Source organism: Epinephelus lanceolatus, chromosome 10, assembly GCF_041903045.1.
Source record: "Epinephelus lanceolatus isolate andai-2023 chromosome 10, ASM4190304v1, whole genome shotgun sequence".
NCBI lineage: Eukaryota > Metazoa > Chordata > Actinopteri > Perciformes > Serranidae > Epinephelus > Epinephelus lanceolatus.
In genome coordinates this window covers 34,144,447-34,164,362 of record NC_135743.1, presented here as the reverse complement: position 1 = coordinate 34,164,362, position 19,916 = coordinate 34,144,447, and the positions used below count along the sequence as shown (strand labels likewise).

General features: G+C 40.2%; 2 protein-coding genes across 4 annotated transcripts in view; one reads left to right on the top strand and one right to left on the bottom strand.

Annotated features, from left to right (window-relative positions):
• Nucleotides 1–14,748, bottom strand: part of dop1a (DOP1 leucine zipper like protein A) — a 30,817-nt gene extending 16,069 nt beyond the window's left edge. The window contains exons 1-14 of one of the 3 annotated variants that reach the window (XM_033640488.2): nt 14,317–14,748; nt 12,197–12,392; nt 11,798–11,979; nt 11,527–11,697; nt 9,725–9,914; nt 8,487–8,585; nt 6,714–6,813; nt 5,599–5,681; nt 4,650–4,764; nt 4,362–4,482; nt 3,823–3,942; nt 3,507–3,624; nt 2,322–2,351; nt 945–1,211 (exon numbers count right to left, since the gene is read on the bottom strand). In XM_033640488.2, coding sequence (XP_033496379.2) covers nt 945–1,211; nt 2,322–2,351; nt 3,507–3,624; nt 3,823–3,942; nt 4,362–4,482; nt 4,650–4,764; nt 5,599–5,681; nt 6,714–6,813; nt 8,487–8,585; nt 9,725–9,914; nt 11,527–11,697; nt 11,798–11,979; nt 12,197–12,334 — 1,734 coding nt within the window. In that variant the 5' untranslated portion in view covers nt 12,335–12,392; nt 14,317–14,748. Of the gene's footprint in view, nt 1–944; nt 1,212–2,321; nt 2,352–3,506; nt 3,625–3,822; nt 3,943–4,361; nt 4,483–4,649; nt 4,765–5,598; nt 5,709–6,713; nt 6,814–8,486; nt 8,586–9,724; nt 9,915–11,526; nt 11,698–11,797; nt 11,980–12,196; nt 12,393–14,316 lie in introns of all 3 variants that reach the window. The other 2 variants (XM_033640486.2, XM_033640489.2) reach the window with 2 other exon arrangements.
• A 1,527-nt stretch (nt 14,749–16,275) lies between these two features.
• ube3d (ubiquitin protein ligase E3D) overlaps nt 16,276–19,916 on the top strand; it is a 35,994-nt gene continuing 32,353 nt past the window's right edge. The window contains exon 1 of the mRNA XM_033640229.2: nt 16,276–16,582. Coding sequence (XP_033496120.1) covers nt 16,491–16,582 — 92 coding nt within the window. The 5' untranslated portion in view covers nt 16,276–16,490. The remainder of the gene's footprint in view (nt 16,583–19,916) is intronic.

Below are 19,916 nucleotides of genomic sequence, written 5' to 3'. Positions count from 1 at the left end.
TCAGCCTTTGGGAGCCTCAGGGCTTCTTGGGATGCATTTTGATCGAGGCAGCATGCACATTCTGGAGCCTGGACTCAGATGGCACATTAGATAGCACGCTCTCTATATGTCCCTCAGGGTGGGGGTGGGGACGTGAAAGTATTTAGTGGATGTATGTGGAATATTTTCCACTCTGATGGATATGGCTCACCCAGGAGGCATTGCGAGCTAGTCTACTCCTCTTCTTCCTGGGCTCAGCTGTTGGCTAACCATCTTCTGACTTTCTACTTGTCCTCTCTTCTGCCCCTCATGGGTCTACCTCTATCTATCCAGCGCCTATCCATCTCGGGGCATGAGACTGATTTACTGAACTTTTAATTGTGCCTCACTGAGCTCTTAAACACTTAAACAACCAGGCTGCTGGACAGGGACCAGGAGGAACAGGACAGCTAAATGAAGCATTTGTTCTGAACAAGTCTTCAAATGCCTTGTGTCGAGGGAGAGTGCCAGTCATGGGACCACCCAGCCAACTGCAGCAAAGGGCAGGAGGATGGCAGGAGCCAACTAGAGCCGGAAGAGGCCCTGTTCAGAGACCAGGGCACACCATCAGAGCCTGAGTTGATGGATTTTTGGGCAGTAACTTGTAGAGGAAGTGGGTTAAGCTCTGACTGGGGCAGCAGTGCCTGTGCTATTATCAAACGATTTTTAAAGGATCAGAGAAAGAACTGAATTATCAGCTGGCAGTGTTTTTCAAAGGCATAGCAGTGGCATCACTTTTGTTTTGGTACTTGTGAGCAATTTTAATTTCTAACTGATTACTAAAGTGAACAGATTCTGGTATATTATCCTGATTAAAGTGCCAAAAAAACTTAACATACTGTATAACACTTGCCAAGTGATACCTGTTTCTGACAGAGAAAAGCATTGCCCTTTTAATCTTGTGGAACTTTTCAAGTTCTCCTCACCTGTTTATCCTCCTTGTCTCTGCTTTTATCCTTTAATGAGTCTGAGCGGTTGCCGGTGGAGTTGGAGCGGCCCTGAGCCTGGGGGCCTGATGGAAGGGCCAGAGGGGACACCAGCGGCGGCTGCACTTTGCTGAGGATCTTGGAGCAGAGACGAAGGCAGTGGGTGAGTTCCCCGAGGCCAAGGGCCTGCAGGTGACACGTCAGAGCTGCTACCATTCGCAGCAGCAGCTGTGGAAGATGCTCTGTCTGGATCTCGATGTAGGTCTCCTGGGAATGTTGGAAAACACAGGAGTGAGGTGAGGTGCAATTACTGAGTATCTGGAGTGAGGTGAACCTGATATAATGTAATTAAGGCCGTTAACTAAGGCTGATGATGAACTTTATTGAAGTCTTCAAAATGATTGATGAAATACAATATGCGTCATTAAATGTTATTAAATACACATTAACATCTAAAAATGTCTTATCTCTTTTCCCTCTGGCTGTCAGAAGGAAAATCTTGAACCCTCAACCAGTGATGAAATCTAAATTGTCAGGATGAAATACGATCTGCTACTGTCAGTTTCAGTCCTATAAAACAGTTATAAATATCATTACATAACAATATTTAAAAAGCCTACAGATGTCAGGGTGTAAAATTGCTGCTGTAAATATGATGTAAGGGCCATTTATCCAGAGACATCTCTCCTATATTTTTTTTATGTTGGCTGTTTCTTATTTAATTTTAGTCAAAATTTCAAATTTTAGCTTGTTTTACCTTGAAAAAAGAAGGCTCTGCACAGTTGGATCCAATTCAAGTATTTAATGATGCCTTAATCATTAAATGGACCTATGGACCTAAATGTAAAGACCCTTCTTCTCACCTTAGCATTGTGTTGTGAGTGTGTCGATGTTCTCATCAGTTTGTTTTTTTCTTTTTTAAGTTTTGACTCAACAAGCAAACCACATTTTTATGAAAGAAAACAGGAGCAAAAAAGAACAACCAAATCATAAAATGAGCATTATACCATGAACTGAATTAGAAGAGTCATATTTCTTACAAATATGTGAGCTCTGCAATAGCATATAACAGCATGCATGCTGAACAGAAAGCACATACACACTGGGCGGAGATTTCATTTTCACAAGATCCACACCAAACAGCCAGGGTAAGTTTTCACCACATGTAATGACTGTTATAATCCCACTTCTTCCTCCGGATCATTTTTTATTTTGGCATTAAAATATGACAGTCAGTCAGTCATTCTGAAATGATCACTCAAAGCAGGAGCAGGAACAATGATGGCCTGAGGGATGTTGGCAGGACGTTGCAGAAATGTTATCGTAGCCTCAGTGAAGCAGGGTGAGGTGAAAAAGCAGGAAAGAGCAGTACTTTACCTGGCAGATTACCCTCATGCTTCTAGTAGGCTTCAAGGAGAAAGAGCAGATAGTTTGAACAGACAGGAGCAAGCAGAGCACAGGCCACACAACACTTGGTTTGCAGAAACACACACAGACGCCATACATTCTCTCTTTCTCGCTCACAAACTCACAGAACACAAGGTTCTCTTTCTCACTCTCTTTCAAACACACACACTCTCTCTTTCTCACACACACACAAGCATTTAAACAGGGTAATAAAAGAGTAAGGGATTTCCAAACTATTCAGATTGGAAATACTGTATAGACAAGCAGATTTCTATGAGGATGCAAACAATATTTTGGCAGGGACACTAAACACAGGCACTGTTGAACCTGTGTAGAGAGATTGCAAACATACACACACATACACAGAAAAGAGAGGAGGTGCAGACACACACCCCCTAATGGTGGCCACAACATCCCAGAACTATTCTTAAAAAAATGGAGTGGGACAACAAATCTGACGACATGGAGGCCAAATTGCAAATGTCTGTGGAGGGTGCTTGATGGGAACATACTGGATTTAAAAAGGAGGTGTGTGAGCGTAAAAGGAGTGAGAAACTGAGACTAAGATGGAAAGCCCAAGCAGGGGCAGGAGACAAGGGACTGTAGATGGAAGAGAAAGAATGTGGTGGAGAGATGCAGAGACAAAGAGGAACACTTTAAGAAAACAGAAATCTATAATGGAATGTCAATGAAAACATGAAAGAATAAGGAGAATGACTGAACAGTGACAAAGACAGAAAAGGAGAGAAATGAAAAGCAACAGCATGGAAGTGTGAAGGGAAAAAAGATGAACAAAAGAAACAGATATAAAAGTTTAATAATAAGAGAATGTCATAGTGGAGTAAAAGCAAAGACCAAAATTGGAAGAAAGAGAAAATGGGCAATAGATGTATACAAAAAAGACCAAGGCAGAAAAAAACAGAAAGACAAAAAGAAGGAAGAAAGGAAGGAAAGAAATAAAGGCAGAGAGAAAAAGAGACAAACAAAAAGAAACAGGAAAGAAAGAAAGATAGGGATAAACAAGGAAGAAAGAAAGAGAGAAAGACAAAAAAAAGACAGAAAGAAAGACAGGAAAAAAGAAAGAAAGAAAGAAAGAAAGACAGAAAGACAAAAAGACAAAGAAAGAAAGAAAGAAAGAAAGAAAGAAAGTCTCACCAAGGAAACAATATCCAACAGGAAATCGACCAGCTGACAGAACTCCACCAATGAGAGCTCTGGAGGATCTGAGCTCCCAGCGTGCCGTGGTGCTCGTGTGCTGCTGTTCACTGTCCTCCTGCAACAGAGCCGATGATGTAAACTGTTGATACACTTTGATGTCACAAGTTGAGGTGCGGGTGTAATGGTGGTGGGAAAAGCATCTTGGCACACATTACAATTTTATTTAGACCTTAAGTCGCAGTGTTTCTGACACTAGCTAGGTGTGCCTTATAAGGTGGCAATGTGATGTGCACTTTAATTTTAATATACAAACCTGCAGCATTCCTCAAACCAACGAGCGATATAGTCCCACATGTAGTATGGCTCAAATGAGTTGAACAGGAGGTTGGCTGTTTTAATAAGTTCTGCCGTCTTCTTGTTCTCTCGCAGTTTACTAAGAAAGAAAGCAAAATTAGCAACATGCTCATCACGATTTGTGTAAATTAACAAACTCATCTATTTTAATGCTAGCCATGATTTCAATGATTAATTCTGTAAAAATATTTACAAGGCAACATTTATAATACTTAATTGCCAATATTTGATAGTCAAATTATCATTTCTGTGTTGCAGTTTTACTTACTTTCCATACGTTTTTTTAAAGTATGCTGTTAAGTTTTCCAAAAATCACTAAAATGTTCTAATATTGTAATGATATAGATATTATTTGAATTAACATATCCTAGTTGTATTGTTCTACATTAGTTTTTCTATGATGATTCATCAACTACACTTTCATTAAAGGATTGATCTAAGTTTTATTATATGCATTTTCTACCAGGCCCAGGAGGGGGAGTGGTGAACTGGACGGACCTGCTGAGGTGTGTGTGGTCTTTACTGAATGGACTCTGGTTTTGAAGGTCCAACTCTGTTCGGCACTGTGTGTGCAGAGTCCGAAACACCTCGATCAGAACATCCTCTAGGATTGCTGGACCTGCAGAGGAACACATACACATGCCAGAGATGATATACACAGTTGATTTATTACATTTTGTTTTTGTGACAGGCTGCTTGTCGGACATGTATCCTTATTTATGCATTTACAACACTAACAAGACTGTTTTTGTTCTGTGTGTGTTTACATATTGATAGACAGGTTACCAAGTTCCGGTTTGTCCAGCAGACTGATGAGGATGCGAAATGGCTTGAGATCGTGCATAAGGATGCTCTCCTCTTCCCCTCCTCGGGCCTTGCCCTGCAAGATCCCCACCATTGCCTGGAAACACAAAAATATCATTAAGCATCTATAAACTCCAGAGCCACTTGACACATATGTTTGGTTTTGTGCTTTTTTTTAATCTTTTTTTTTTAATGTTGCCTTTATATTTGCATTGAACCCCCTTCAATTTTTGTGTTTGGGTTTTTTTTGTGTGTTTTCACGCTTCGTCTGTCACATAATGGTGTGAAGCCAGCAACAGACGGTCTCTGTAGTACCAACCTTCTCCCAGTGGAGGGAGCTACAATAACTATCTCAGAGCAGATGGCCGAGAAGCAAACAAAAATTCAAACAAAAACAAAAAAACACTTTCAAAAACAAAATTTCCCCTCCTGGTTGCTGACTGACCCTTGTTCCAACCCCTGGAGTACCAGAGCTCATCACATGCCAGAAGGCCAAAGGCTGTTTTGAGCGTGGCAGGACAGATTACACAAGTGTGGGTGTGTGTGCGTGTAAAAGTCTTTGGGAGAACTGGAAACTGTCTTCAAAAGGACAGGCAAATGGGAATAGGAGAAGAGAGCAGGACATATATGCAAACCCCAGGGAGGATGTGGGAGAGGGATTAAAGGGAATGGATAAATTGCATGGCAGACAAAAGAGGGCCAGATCTGCCAAACTCAGGATGAACCTCAAGCAACACACAGACAGACAGACAGACAGACAGACAGACAGACAGACACACACACACACACACACACACTCTTCCCCACCCCACATATATACACATTCAATCTCAACAGACAGACAGATTTGGGGATTTTTTTGAAAGCTAGTTTTACACATACAAAACCACTTTTCACTGGTGACTTATCTGCTAACAGCCTGAAATCTCACCTGGACCAGCATGTCTTTAGAGAAGGTATTGAAGTAGTGGCTCGCATGCTCCTCTGGGTTGCTCTGCCGAGTGCTGCGGGGGCCTATAATCACCCCGTTGTTGTCAAAGCCTTCAAAAAACAAGAACATGGAGTTCTAATCACGTTAATACTCAGATGTACATCCAGCGTATTAAAGCACAGTGCAAGAGGAAAAGCTCTTCTCTGTTGCAGAGCATATGGAGATTTAATGTTTACTGAGATTAACTATCTGTATCTTTCTGTTCATCCTCTTCATCTTTCTTCTTTGTAAAGTCCCAATGACTGTAGCCAACATCACTCAGATTTCAGTCATGTTATAACAAAGTACATCTTGGACTGCTTCACATAATAAATGCCTGGCCAGATTCAGAGTGGTAGGGCCTGCCAGTATTCAACATCATTAAACAGTCAAAAACTTGTGCCAGGCAAACAGCTGGAGCTGGACCCGAGATAATATAGTATCCCATTCTGACTGGCCCTGAATCTATCTTACACGTGGAATTAGAATCACACTGTACTGTTTATCTTCATGACCTCCAGGCCACTTTTTATTTGATCCTTATCACTTCTGGTGATGTAGAAATCTGACACATCCTAATGTTGCAATCACTGCAAGGTGCTTTGGAGAGAAGTGTAAGCTTGAGACATTCGGTGTCGATCCTTAGCTATGCAGACACTTACCAGCATGTTCATCCGCAGTAAGTTGCAAAGAAGAGAAAATAAAGTAAGACCATGACCACAGCAGATACATGCCTACTGTATGTTTCACAGAACAGCAAAAAGGAAAACAGCAACAAAGCACACACGCACTCAGTGCCTATGCACATCACAAAACAGAACAATGTGCATGTTAAAGTAGTATATCAGGGTTCCTGCCACAGGTTGTGAACACTTAATTGTACAACGGATTAGTAAATGTGTGAATGTACACAATGACACCACTTTGGTATGTTCCAAAAAGATTTACCTGACGTTCATGAAAATTCCCTTATGAATGAAGTGTCTCTCTAAATTTTACACTATTCCAGAAATTAAATGAGCGGGAACCCTAGTACATTTGAATGTCAGTACTGTGTCTGTGTGTGTGTTTCGCACCCAGCAGCCAGGCGTAGAGTCTGCGGTTGAGGGACATGTCTCTTCTCAAAACCACATGCAAAGCTGCTGACAGGATCCGGATCATGTCAGGGCGAGTCGCCTGAACACAACAGAACAGACCAGAACATTTGTGACTGTTTCACTCTCCCTTTCACACATATACATACATACCAACAAATACACACACTCACTCACTCGCACACACACAGTGCAGATGTCAGATTAGTGCTCTGTCCCGGCCCTGACGGGCCCAGAAATGTTCTGAGGTGAAGGATTTAACAAGCAGCCAGCATGAGTCACCACCGTGGCTGTCTGAGTGACCTCATCATGACCACACACACATGCATGTAAAAATGCATAAAGAGAAAAAGACACACATCTGACATAACATAACAACAATGCCAAAACTAATGCTAATAATAGCTAATGTGAATAGCTACAGGGCAAGGAATCTCTGTCTGTTTGTGTGTGTGTATAAGTGTGTGTATTGGTGTGTCCTTCGCATATCTCGAAGACCATGCATCCAATCAAATTCACACTTGGCAGGTGTATTGCTGGGGGCCCAAGGATATGCAATGCGATTTGGACAAGTGGCATATTCAGTATCAATAAACTTTGGATAAACAAGCAGACAATGCTCTGTGTCTCTGGGCAGAGGAGAGGGCAGAGCTTCAGGGCTCTCTGGAGAGTGATGCATGTCCTCATAACAGATGAATAAAGATAGGAGATGTCACAGTGTAGCACGCTCAAACATTTCAAGCATCAGTGATGTAACTTTCGGAATGAATGCTTTTGATCCAGTAAAAAAGTAAGCGCAGCATCAAGCGTGAAGTTGTTTATATAAGTGGTCCTTGAGAGAGCTGCACGCTGACTGAGATCGTTCTTAACTGCAAGTCATAAAACAGTTTGAAAAGTCGCCAAGTCTAGCGAGAAAGTCACTAAGTGCATGGTGTGTGTGTCTATGTGTGGACATAATACCCGCAATCTAAAGCCATGCTCTACTTAACTGTGGTGGTTTGGACAGAGTCAAGCATGTCTTCACCCTTCTCTTGTGTGAATACTAATAACGTTACCACCTGCAAAATGCCTCAGCTACTTAAATCCATGGTCTACTTTATAACCGCGGTGGTTGTGTCAAAACAAGCGACTAATGTGCCTGTTTGGAAATGAATACATCCACTAATATTTCACCAGTGTGTTTTTCACGGATGGATTTCGTGATGTGGGGACCCCAGACAAACACAAAGGTGGAGCTTTCTATTCTAATATAATGCTAGATAGTTAAATGAATAAAAATGCATCATATTTTAATTGTTAAATATTGTGAGTAAAATCTGCAGGCCTAAAATGTTTTCCTTTGATGTAGAAGTAAACACTAAGTAAGTTGTGCACCACTGAGTTACATATTGTTTAGGTGCTTTGGGTGCCTTGTTATTTGGGGCACAATGAGTGTGAATAGCAAAATAATTTTATATTTTTCATATCAAAACATCATAATAGATATAGAGCTGTCTGGGGTCCAGGTGTACCGCTCAGGACCCAAAGAAGTGCAGTGCCAAGTGTGAAGCTGTATGTATGACAGTTGTCCAGAAGGCTGTGAGCAGCAATACCACAGGCCCAGCAATCGGCCTGTTCCAAACAGGCATGTTTTGAATGGGCACTGTACTCGTCAGTCTAAACCTGACTGAAAGACGAACACACGTCATCACCTTATTGTAGTTAACACAGAGGCCTGTAGTTTTAGCCAGACCTCACTCACACAGCTTTCCTTACCTGGCTCATATGGAAGGGGAAGCAGAAGAGGATCAGGTCCAAGGTGCTCCGCTGCACCAACACACTTGAGTCCTGGACTGAGGTACTAACCGCCTCCACCTGGTGACAACAGAGACACACTATTAATCAATCTGCCTATGTATGTTAAAAACATGCAGAACATTATACAACATTACACTATTAACCTATTTGAACTTGCTCTGTGGTCAACAATGTGTGCAAATGTCCCTCTCTTCCTTTTTCTTCCTACGTAAATTAAAGTTTTAATATTGACCCTTCTATTCCAAATTTGCATTTGGAAACTTATATACAATAAAACTTGATAAAAACATAGAACTGATGCTAGACAACCCAAATCACTTAAACATGAGCTTCACTAAAATGTGATTTTTGAAGTGTGGTGTTGTAGTAAATTTTGTCCCTCAGTGGAACTAGCAGGTGTGCAAAACCTTATTTTGAGCTTATGCTGACTTTACACCAAACGACTTTTCAAGCAATTTCACTGTTGCAGACAAACTTTCAATGTCAGAATGAAATCATGAGAGTTTTCTTCAGTTGGTGTGCACTCCTGTGATCTCAATCTTTTGGTGTAAGGTAGTTATAAAACTCAGTCCGAGCTGTCTTGAGTCAGTCTTTTTCTCGTTTTTACGAAGTGGCAAAATCAAACATGTTTAATATTATTGTCAATTTTTAGTCTAATACGAACATTGTAAACAACTAGCTGGTGTGCTTTCTCCAGCACCAAAAAAACAAGCAGCAACCTGGGTTGACAGTAAACATTGAGGGGACTAGGGGTAGGTGCTATAATGGGACAAGTCTCTGTTCTCTTGAGGTGACAAAATAAAAAAGTTTGTACGCAAATACATTTTATCTGTGCAGATTATATTGATGCCAAATTGACAAGAATACTGTCAACATCTGACAGCTTTTATCTTGTGTCTCTACAGTTTGGTGTTTTTGTGGACACATAAGGGTATATTTTCACCAGGAGCAGGATGGGAAACAATCTCAGAATGAATCTAGTTGTAGTCTAGAAAATAGTGACCGTACAAGATCCCCATTCTTTGCAAAATCTTGTAGTGTGACTTAAAACTCATGTTGCCTTTAGATGTGAGAGCGTCACAGACACAGAAGTCTTTTCAAAGTTTACTACTGTACAGCAGGCATTAGGGGCACGCAATTCTGTCGCTACTTATTTTTGACATGGGGTGTTTGTATTGTAGTGTACTGTCATGTACCATGAGCTCGATGTCACTGCCCATGACATAGAGCTGGTCCTCCATAGAGAGCTTGCGATTGAGGTGTAGCAGAACAAAGGACACCCCAGGGAGACGCACAGCAGGGCTGGTCAGGATGCTGCCCCACAAGGCACTGTAGAAGGCCGACTGCTCCACTGCTGCAGCCACCTTCTCCAACAGGGTGTTGGTTCTGTGAAAAACACAGAGAGGACACAGTGAAATCACCAGCACAGTGAAATCATTAATTCAAAGCAGCAGCACTCTGCTTCACCTGCTGTTGGCAGACTTAATAATGTGTTTCTGCCCTGCTCAGATTGAGGCAGTCAGTACTTATGAACCTCATATAATGATCTTAATGGTCAATTGTTAAGCAATGAATCAAGCAGACACATGAGCAGATTTTCTCTGCTGATTATATTGTGGTTTTCTAGGTTTAAATGCCCAGTCAGTCAGGTTTTACTGCTCCGTGGTATAAGTAACATCACACAGCACACTAAGTGAGCAAACAATATCAAAAGCACATTCCAAGTGCAGCTTTGAGAAATTCAAAGGCCCTTTGTGTGGAAACTGAATTATTGAAACTGTAGCAGGAAATGGCAACAGGTGGTAGAAAAAATAATGCAACCTCCTGTTCACCTCTGCAGTTTCACAGAGGCAGAATAAACTCAAAGCTAGAATGTGCAATTCTGCATATCTGATACACAAGTACTAAAACAATAACACATATTGTACAAATCTAAATGAAAACAAGATGACAGTATACATGTTGACACTTATAAATGGACCGTTTTAACAAATGACACTTAACAAACCAGGAAAAGCAGAGGCGTCACTAACAATATCTGACATGGAGATGTCCAATGTTGGGTCCCCCTTTAGGCCAAATATGTCATTTTGGTTTAAGCTGTAAATGCAGTGCCCTCTACAGCCAGTCACAGTAATCACTGATGACATTAATAATAACCCAGCTTTTGTAATATCTGAGATATCATTCACAATTATATAGACAAATATTAATATTTTTTTATTGTGACTATCAAGGAAATTAGCCAGCTGTGCACAATTTACAGACCGTTAAACCAATGTCAACATATTTTAAATGTATTATAACTAAGAAGGACAAAAATGAGCTACGAAAAGAAATACTATAAATATGGATTTTTTTTTAAAGAAAGTAAATAGGGCTGGGCAGATGGACAGAACCAAATGTCAATTCTTTTAGCAACTATCTTGATATCAATATCGGGACAATATTGTAGGCTTGACTATTGGTGTTTCACAAATGTTTACACAATGACATTTTGGATAAACACTCATCAGTAATGTGGATATGATAACTAAGTGGGTGAAGGCAAATAATAGAACAGCTAGAACAGTCTTGTAAGCTCAGAAAATCACTTTCAGAACATCACTTTACTGAGATGCAGCCTTTAAAACTAGGGAAAGACAACACTTGCCATATTACAATATCCAAAATCTAAGACGATACCTGGTCTCACATCCTGATACTGATAAATTGCCCAGCCCTAATAGTAAGCGTAACCATAGCTGAAATAGGTCTGCCAGTAGTTCCTGCTACCATCCCCTTGACGGTAAAACTAACAGGCTTTGTCTCAGAGACAGAAGTCTTGGGCTGTGTCTTGAGTTTGATGCATTCATCCTGCCATCTCATGCATCATTCATTCAATCTGAAATCAATTCCCTTCCACATTATGCTATAAAAGGCTTTCTCCTAATGGCCTGTTCCACTGCCCACATGTGCACATTAAAAGTGTTTTTCTTTCCATTCATACTCTTCTCACCTGTCATAATACTCAGAGCCTTCCTCCAGACCAGGCAGAACCCCAGTCAGTAGTCCCTGTAGGCCTGGTTTCAGAGTCTTTCCTAGGGGCAGGTAGTAGGTCTCATAGAGCCCCAGCAGCACAGGCTTCACAGACATCGCGGCATTGGAGAGTAAAGGGAAGAGCCCAGAGCTGCGGTGATGGAAAAGACATAAGTGATGTCAAAATCTGATACTAGCTTGAAATGTCCAGCTAACTTTATTGGCTGCTGCGAGTGGTACTGCACTATTACCTGTAAAGAAAGAGGTCTTTGGCCAGCCTCTTGGGTCCAATGATCTTGAAGATAATCTCATATGTCTCCAAGGCCTTGCGGTGGACCCCGCTGGGCAGGGCAGGGTGGAGGCATTGGGCCAGCCGTTTGCCTATCGTCAGCTTCTTGGGAACCACTTGGTATTTTGCATTGTTCTGCAACACCTGAGACAAGATGGTAAAATGGTGGTGTAACAAATAGAATGATTCTCACACAAGAGTAGATTAGATGCAATGTGTTTGAAACCAATGACACATGATTTAGCTTTATGTATTTACAGTCTATATATACATACATATTTGTATACTGTATGTATGTGTCTTAGACTCCTTGTAATATGGTGCAGTGTATGTCAAGCAGTGGCCTGACTGAGATCATTACCTTGTTGAGTTTGCCCAGTGCAGAGATGAGGTCTGCCCACTCACTGGAGTACTCAAAGTTCTTGAGGGCTTTGTCCACTGCTGCCACATAGTTCCTGTACTTGGAGTCACTGAGCAGCTCCACCTCCTCTGCATTCATTCTCCTGGGTGGTTATTACGCTAATGTAAAACACCAGGCACACATATGTACATCACACCTGCAATGAAGAAACAAAAAGAAAAGAAGACATGATGAGAACAAGAAGATCGTCAGTACACACTGACTGAAAGTTAAAGCTTAGTCATCTTCATTCTTGACCATATCTGTCAGGGTGTAGCTGGAGCCATTTTAATAGATCGAGTCATACACATCAGGAGGAGCGATAGCCAGCCATTACAATCTTTGTTTTGTGTATTTGGAAATAAAAAATACAACTGACATCATGAAATATAGAATGACTTCAAACAAAAAACCTCTGCAAAGAGGAGCCATCAACTTTCACCCAATGCCTCTGCTGCTACTCACTACAATGCAGTCTTTCAGGAAAACATTTATTTTAAAGGAATCACACTCCAGGCAACAAATTTCTGCAGCTGTTGAGCAGGAGAAGTTTGAGTGTGAATGGTATGTCACACTAAGAATTGGGGTCTTGTTAGCACACAGCGATGTAGTTAAGTCCATCCTACACAGCATCATCCAGGCTGACAAGCTACTATTAAAAACATAAATACAGTTAGACTAGCTCCATGTACTTGTCTTTTATATGGCGTTTTAAATATAGGCTAACTTACTAGCACATGAACGCATCTGACACAACATGTTCCTTGACCTTAAGTGAGTCAGTCCTGATAACAGTATTGTGCAAACCCACAATATTTATCATTATTACCACACTAGAACAGTAATCATAATGTGGAATGTGAACTAAAAACAAAATAAATCATGAAGTTGAATTCTTGGAATGGTGACATGATATCATTTTTGAATTTACTCAAATACATCTTTGCAATGTCTTGTTACTTATTGGTTGACAGCTCGACATACACAGATTACTGATAAAGTTGCAATAAGCAAGTATCCACAAAAATAAATGGGCTTGGTCAATCTATCGGTCTACTTCTAGTACTAATATTGGAATCCTCTGGTTGACATGGTGTTATTTTCCTCACACAGCCCTCTCTCTTGATGTCAAATGAATATCTTAAGTGGAACAACCAATGAGGAAATAAATTTCAACACAAATCTTTGTTTATAACTGCATGCTGAAAGCTCACAGATAGTTTCAGAGGTGGAAATGGCTGTTAGGCCCATCAAGTACTACAATATTATGTGCTGTTTAAACTGTATGGGGCTCAAACAGATTTAGAAAGGGCAAGAGACATTTCTGTAGTAAGATTTGTCCACTTAGAAAGTCAAAAGACATTTCATGGTGGACATTCTGGACTTGTCACAGCAGTAAAGGTGGAACTAATAACATTACTGATGACTTGATGCCAATTCAAGTGTCCCAGATAGCCATTATCAGTGAGCCACCAGGCCCACTGCAGCTAGGCTGTTACTAATTAATGTCATTAGTCACACCTGTGCTTTTACTGCTGTGACATGTCAAAATGTCTGCCGTGAAAATGGTCTATAGCAGACACACAGACGACTACAATGTTTATCATAGCGTTTGAGAAGAAGTATAACTTACTTATTCGACAACAGAGGGGCCGAGACAGTCTTATAGTTGAAAATATAGGGAAATATAACAGTGTGTGTGAGAGACTAGCTTGTGGCAGCTGTCTGTTTAGCACACACTGAGCTGAGTATGGCTGTAAAGTATCAATAACACAATGTACTGTAGTAATGAGAGCAGGTACGCACACCTGTCGTCCATACCACAGCAGCCATTGCATATGTTAACCTTCTTTGGTGGAAAATACAATTAACGAGAATTAATATAAAACGCACTTTAGCGAGGAAATGTTTGTTGGCTCTTAATAAAGGCTTTGTTACCGTGTGAAGTCGTGTATGTGAGAGGGAAAGTGATACAGTTATCGATAGCTAACAGCTACACTGTCGCTAGCTAGGTGAGGTGACTTCAGCTAACGTCCATGACACTTTATGGCGTTAAAAAATAAGTATATATGAAAGCTTACCGTTTTAGGATGCAGGCCAGCTACTGTCATTCAATCATGTGCCCGGTTCGCTGAATAAATACGGCTGACAACGTCAATAATATGACTAGCAAGCTAGCTAACGTTGGTAGCAGGTTGTTTAAATGATAGAGATGCAGGGCCCGGCTCCGATGTCGCCGTTCATTTAGTCACGTCCTTTGACAAGAAGGCTTTGGAGGCAGATAGTGGGTGATTATATTCTACATATTCTTATTCTTCTTTGTAGTGTCCCGGAGTGTGTAAATAAACAGTGATGAGCGCATCAGTTGCTTCCAGTGCCAAAGATACAAAGCGAGACGATTGACAGCTCCCAGACTGCACTGCAGATTAGCTGTACGTCCAACCATAGCGTCCAACGGCTCCGGTCTTCCGCATGGACGTCTTCCGCCTCTCTGCTCGGTCAAGTCACCCACAGTCATACTAAAACATCCCGGAAGTTAAGTGCTCCTTCTTCAAAATACTTCTTTAAAAGCCAGATATTTTCCATAACGTAAAATTCAACATTGATTTAGGGACTGTTCGTTACTTATGGGAGGCTGGGAGGAGGCATGTCAAAAAAAAATTAACGCTAGGGAGAGACTTATGTTTTTTATTTTGGCTTGGGAATGGACATGCAACTTTAAATGGTTGTATTTTGTATTTATTTTCCTGCAATTTTTAAAGAAAATATGTCACACCCTTTATCATAGCCAGACACTAAAAAAATTCAAATTTCCAATGATCCTAGGACACATAATTTGTGACGAATGTTTCCATCAGAAAAAAGAACACATGACTGAATCTGATCTTAAAATAGTGATATTTCATCAAGATCACTTTAGTCTATGTCTCATTTAAAATTTGGCCAAAAATAGACAGTTTTTTTTTCTTCAACTCCAGAATTTCATCTTCAGCTTTTAACTTTTAACTTTCAAACATCAAAGGGTAAATTTTGAAAATATAATTTATTGTGAAGGGAGGGTCATGCATCTTCTCAAGGAAAAACAGGGAGCGTCAACATAATAATAATAAGTAAAGAACAGTCCTTAATATAGATAGATAGATAGATAGATAGATAGATAGCAGTAATAACACAGTAATCCACATATCATACCAGAAAAGATGTATATTGATGTCAATGGAAAACATTACCATACTCTGTCAGTATATACAGAATATCTATAAAATAGAGTTCCCTGATGATTCTGCTGTTCAGCTTTGACAAATTCTCTTGCCTCCACTCTCTGAGGACATACACTCTTATAAGTTACACAATCAAATGCTTTTGGGCTAAATAATAACAAGAAATAATTATAGAAATACTGAAACAAAGTAGTTTTTCACTAATTTTGTTTCATTCACTCATGGGTCAGGTCAAGGGTGGATTGCCAATGAACAAAACGTACAACTAACCAAACCACCAGGAGGCCCCAAAACTTTGCATCAAGACAGGTCCTGTATTGCATCTTGTGGTTCTGTTTTACTGAAGGACCAATCTATCTATCTCTAGACATTTATTATTTCAGGTGTGCTCACATGGTGTTTATTTCTAGTCCCAAAAAACAATATTTGCCCAGGGGGCCCTCCAAGAGTCTGGCAATGGGTTAGAGTTTTACAACAGTGCCATATATTAAAGAGACACACATAGCTTTGAGATATATCTCAGCATTATGACTAAAAGTAAAAATAAACAAGTGGAAAAGACACAATTAATAAGACAAGGGTCAGCATGTTTCAAAAGGGGGGGTCTATCTTGAACACCCTTCTCAAGTAATACTCATAGACTTAAGATTTTTTTTTTTATTTATAGTTATGATTTTTATATACAGTCTATGGTAATACTCCTGTAACCTTTATCTTATTTGAACTTTACAAAAAAAAAATTAAAAATAAAAAAAGGATCGCTTAACCTAGTTTTATTTTGAAAGGTCTGACCGGATATTCTCCTCCTACTATGGCATATTTGACACCGGCGGTATCGTCACGCTGCAGTCATGTACCAACCTCTGGATACCTCTCGCTAACGTTACTGTGAATGAGATAGATGTGATTTTATGTTCGTCTTACTTTGGATTTCATGCTGCCACCTAGAGTCTACTAGTCCAGCTGAGTTTTGATGAATGTGATATATATATATATTTTTTTTTTTTAAATTTTCTGAATATCGCAGTGTCTGAATGGCAGACTTGGAGATGCCAGCCACAACACATGGAGTTGGAGTCTTCTTAGAGCTGAGGAAAAGGCTTCAGACTGGACTGCTCATTGTCGGGTAAATGTTATGATAGAAAGCTAGTGAACAAAACATTAACAGTTAGGTATTGAACATTATTCAGTGTCTTGGTAAATGTACAATGCATGCCAGGCTAGCTAAGAGCGTTAGCTAAGGTAGCACAGTCAATGTGAGTTGATGCTGCACCTCCTCACCTAGTTAAATATTAACGTCACATCTCTATGATGTTAGCTTACTGTTGTTTGGGCTTTAACACTCTGTTACATGCGACTTTGGTTGGACACTTTGCAGGAGTTAGCAATAACAAAGTGTGTTACCGTGTGTTACAAAATGAGTCAAACAAGCCCTTACTGTAGTGATTGAATCCAAACCATCTGCCTCTCTGGTCTGAATCAGTGGGAGCTAAGGTTAACCTCATGGGTGTAAGTGTCCTCACAACTCTCACTATATGTTTGATTTTATCAGTATTTTCAAAATATGATGCGTTATTAGAGATGATTATCATATCAAGTTGTTACATTCTGTCCACCTTGACAAACTACAAGATTAAAGTACACCTACATAAATACAGAACAAACCTTTAAATGCAACACTTTTGGTTTTGCTCCCATTTTTTGCAGGTCTAATTTAAGGATCTCAGACTTTTTTTATGCACTTATTTCTCTCAAACTGTGGTCACAGATTTGTTAAAATCTGCATTAGTGGCCTTTACCAAGATAATCCATCCATCTGACAGACATGGCATGTAAAGATGCTAGTTAAACAGCATCATTACTACACAGATGTGCCTTGGGATGGTGACAATAAAAGGCCACTCTACAATGTGCAGTTTGATCACACAACACAATGCCATGAATGTTGCATGTTTTAGGAGAGCTTGCCATTGACATGCTGACAGCAGGAATGCCCACAAGAGCTATTGCCTGTGAACTCAATGTTTATTTCACTACCATAAGCTGTCTCCAATTCCATTTCTGTGAATTTGGCAGTACATCCAACCAGCTTCATAACGGCAGACCACGTGTAACCACGCCAGCTCAGGACCTCCACATCCTGCGTTTTTACCTGCAAGATAAGATGAGCCACCTGGACAGCTGATGCAACAAATGTTTTGTACAACTGAAAAATTTTTGCACAAACAATCAAAAGTTCATCTTCGTGTTTGCCATCCTCACCAGGGTCTTGACCTAACAACAGTTTATCATCGTAACGGACTTGTGCGGTTGTGAGGCCAGTTGGATGTACTGCCAAGTTAAGGCAAACAATACTAAGATGACTTATGTTAGTGAAATGAACATTAAGTTCGTGGGCAGCAGCTCTGGTGGACATTCCTGCACATTGTAGTGGCCTTTTATTGTGACCATCCCAAGGCACACCTGTGCAGTAATGATGCTGTTTAATCAGCATCTTGATATGTCACACCTGTCAGGTGGATGGATTATCTTGGAAAAGAAGTGCTCACTAACATGGAATTTAATAAATTTGTGACCAAAATTTGACAAACATATGTCAGTTAATGCATAAGAAGGTCTTTAATTTTAGCTTTAACTTAAACCTGTGAAAACATGGCAGCAAAAACAAAGGTGTTGTGTTTGAACTTTTGTCATATTAATGATCTTATAATACAACATTACAGCACTGACAGGCACAGTTCTGCATAATGAGTACTTTTGGTGCATTAAGGACTTTTAGTTGTAACTGAGTGTTTTTATAGTGTGATACTGCTTCCTTTAGTTTAGTGAATGTAATGCATCCTTAATATCACTAGATGGGGTTAATGAGATTTGACAGGCAGTAAAATCAACCCTAGTCCTTATTGAATTTTCAGTGGAAAGCTGACTCTGGCTGAAATCTTATTCTTCTCAGTATATAACTACAAAAATATCAGGCTTAAAGTTATGTGAAGACAAGGAGGGCTAAAGTAAAACATTTCTCACAAAGCCAGATTTAGTCAAAGCCAGCACTCATTTAGAGTGGGACTGTACACTGTCAGTGGTCCGCTGGTGTAAGAACAAAAGTGGTAAACTTATTAATAATGTCCTGTAACAATCCATTTTGTTTTCAGTTTAAAGAGTGCCTCTCTCAGCTGGTGGTCATCCCAAACTCAATCATTACTCAGTACTTCCTTCAGCTGCGACAGCAGCACGCCGCAGGAGGGAGAGGTGCTATTAATGGTTGTAGTAGTGTTATTAATAATAGTTCTTTACTTTAGTAGGTCTAGTCTGCAGAGAATGTTAGACCAATCAGTGGACTTTAATTTTTACACCTCTCCACTCAGAGTACGTGACGGAGAAAGCCAGATTTTGTTCTGCCCCATAGACTTTATTTAAATATATATGATATGTAGTTATATTTCTGTACAGTTTATGGTCTGCACTAAAGGCTGACTCATTAATCACTGTACTGAGGCTTTGACTAATTACAGATCCTGCCAAATCCATAGGCCCATGTGTATGAATTCATGTTGCCAAGTTTTTGGGATATTGGCTGTTATGCACTAATTATGCATAAAGTTTCTAGAACAACCACATTGAACAAAAAATTATATGCAACTCTTTTGTTTTTGCTCCTGTTTTTCACAGGTTTAAGTAAAAGATCTTAGACCGTTTTTTCATGTACTCAGTAGATACATTTCTTTCAAATATTGGTCCCAAATCTCATTCATTCATTTCTGTATCTGCTTATCCTGTTGGCGGTTGCATGGGGGGCTGGAGCCTATCCCAGCTGTCACTGAGTGAGAGGCGGGGTACACCCTGGACAGGTCACCAGACTATCACAGGGCTGACACAACCATTCACGCTCTCATTCACACCTACGGGCAATTTAGAGTCACCAATTAACCTAATCTGCATGTCTTTGGATGGACACGCTGACACGGGGGGCTCCCCCACCATGGGTTCGAACCAGAAATCCTCTTGCTGCACCACTGCGCCATGGTGCCACTGGGTCCCAAATTTGTTAAACTAAATTCATGTTGGGGAGCACTTCTCCTTTTCCAAGATAATCCATCCACCTGACAGGTGTGACATATCAAGATTCTGATTAAATGGCATCATTACTACACAGGTGTGCCTTGGGATGGTCACAATTAAAAGCCACTTTAAAATGTGCAGTTTTAATACACAAGAATATGCTTCAGGTGTCACAAGTTTTGAGGGAGCGTGCCATTGACATTGGGATTATCTTGTGAAAGGAGAAGTTCTCACAAACACAAATTTTTAACAAATTTGTGACCAAAAATTGACAAATAAATCCCTTGAGTGCATAAAAAAGTCTTAGATATATAATGTAAACCTGTGAGAAAGCTTAGTGTTTTCCCCTGTTTCCAGTCTTTATGCTAAGCTAAGCTAATAATCTCCTGGCTCTAGTTTTA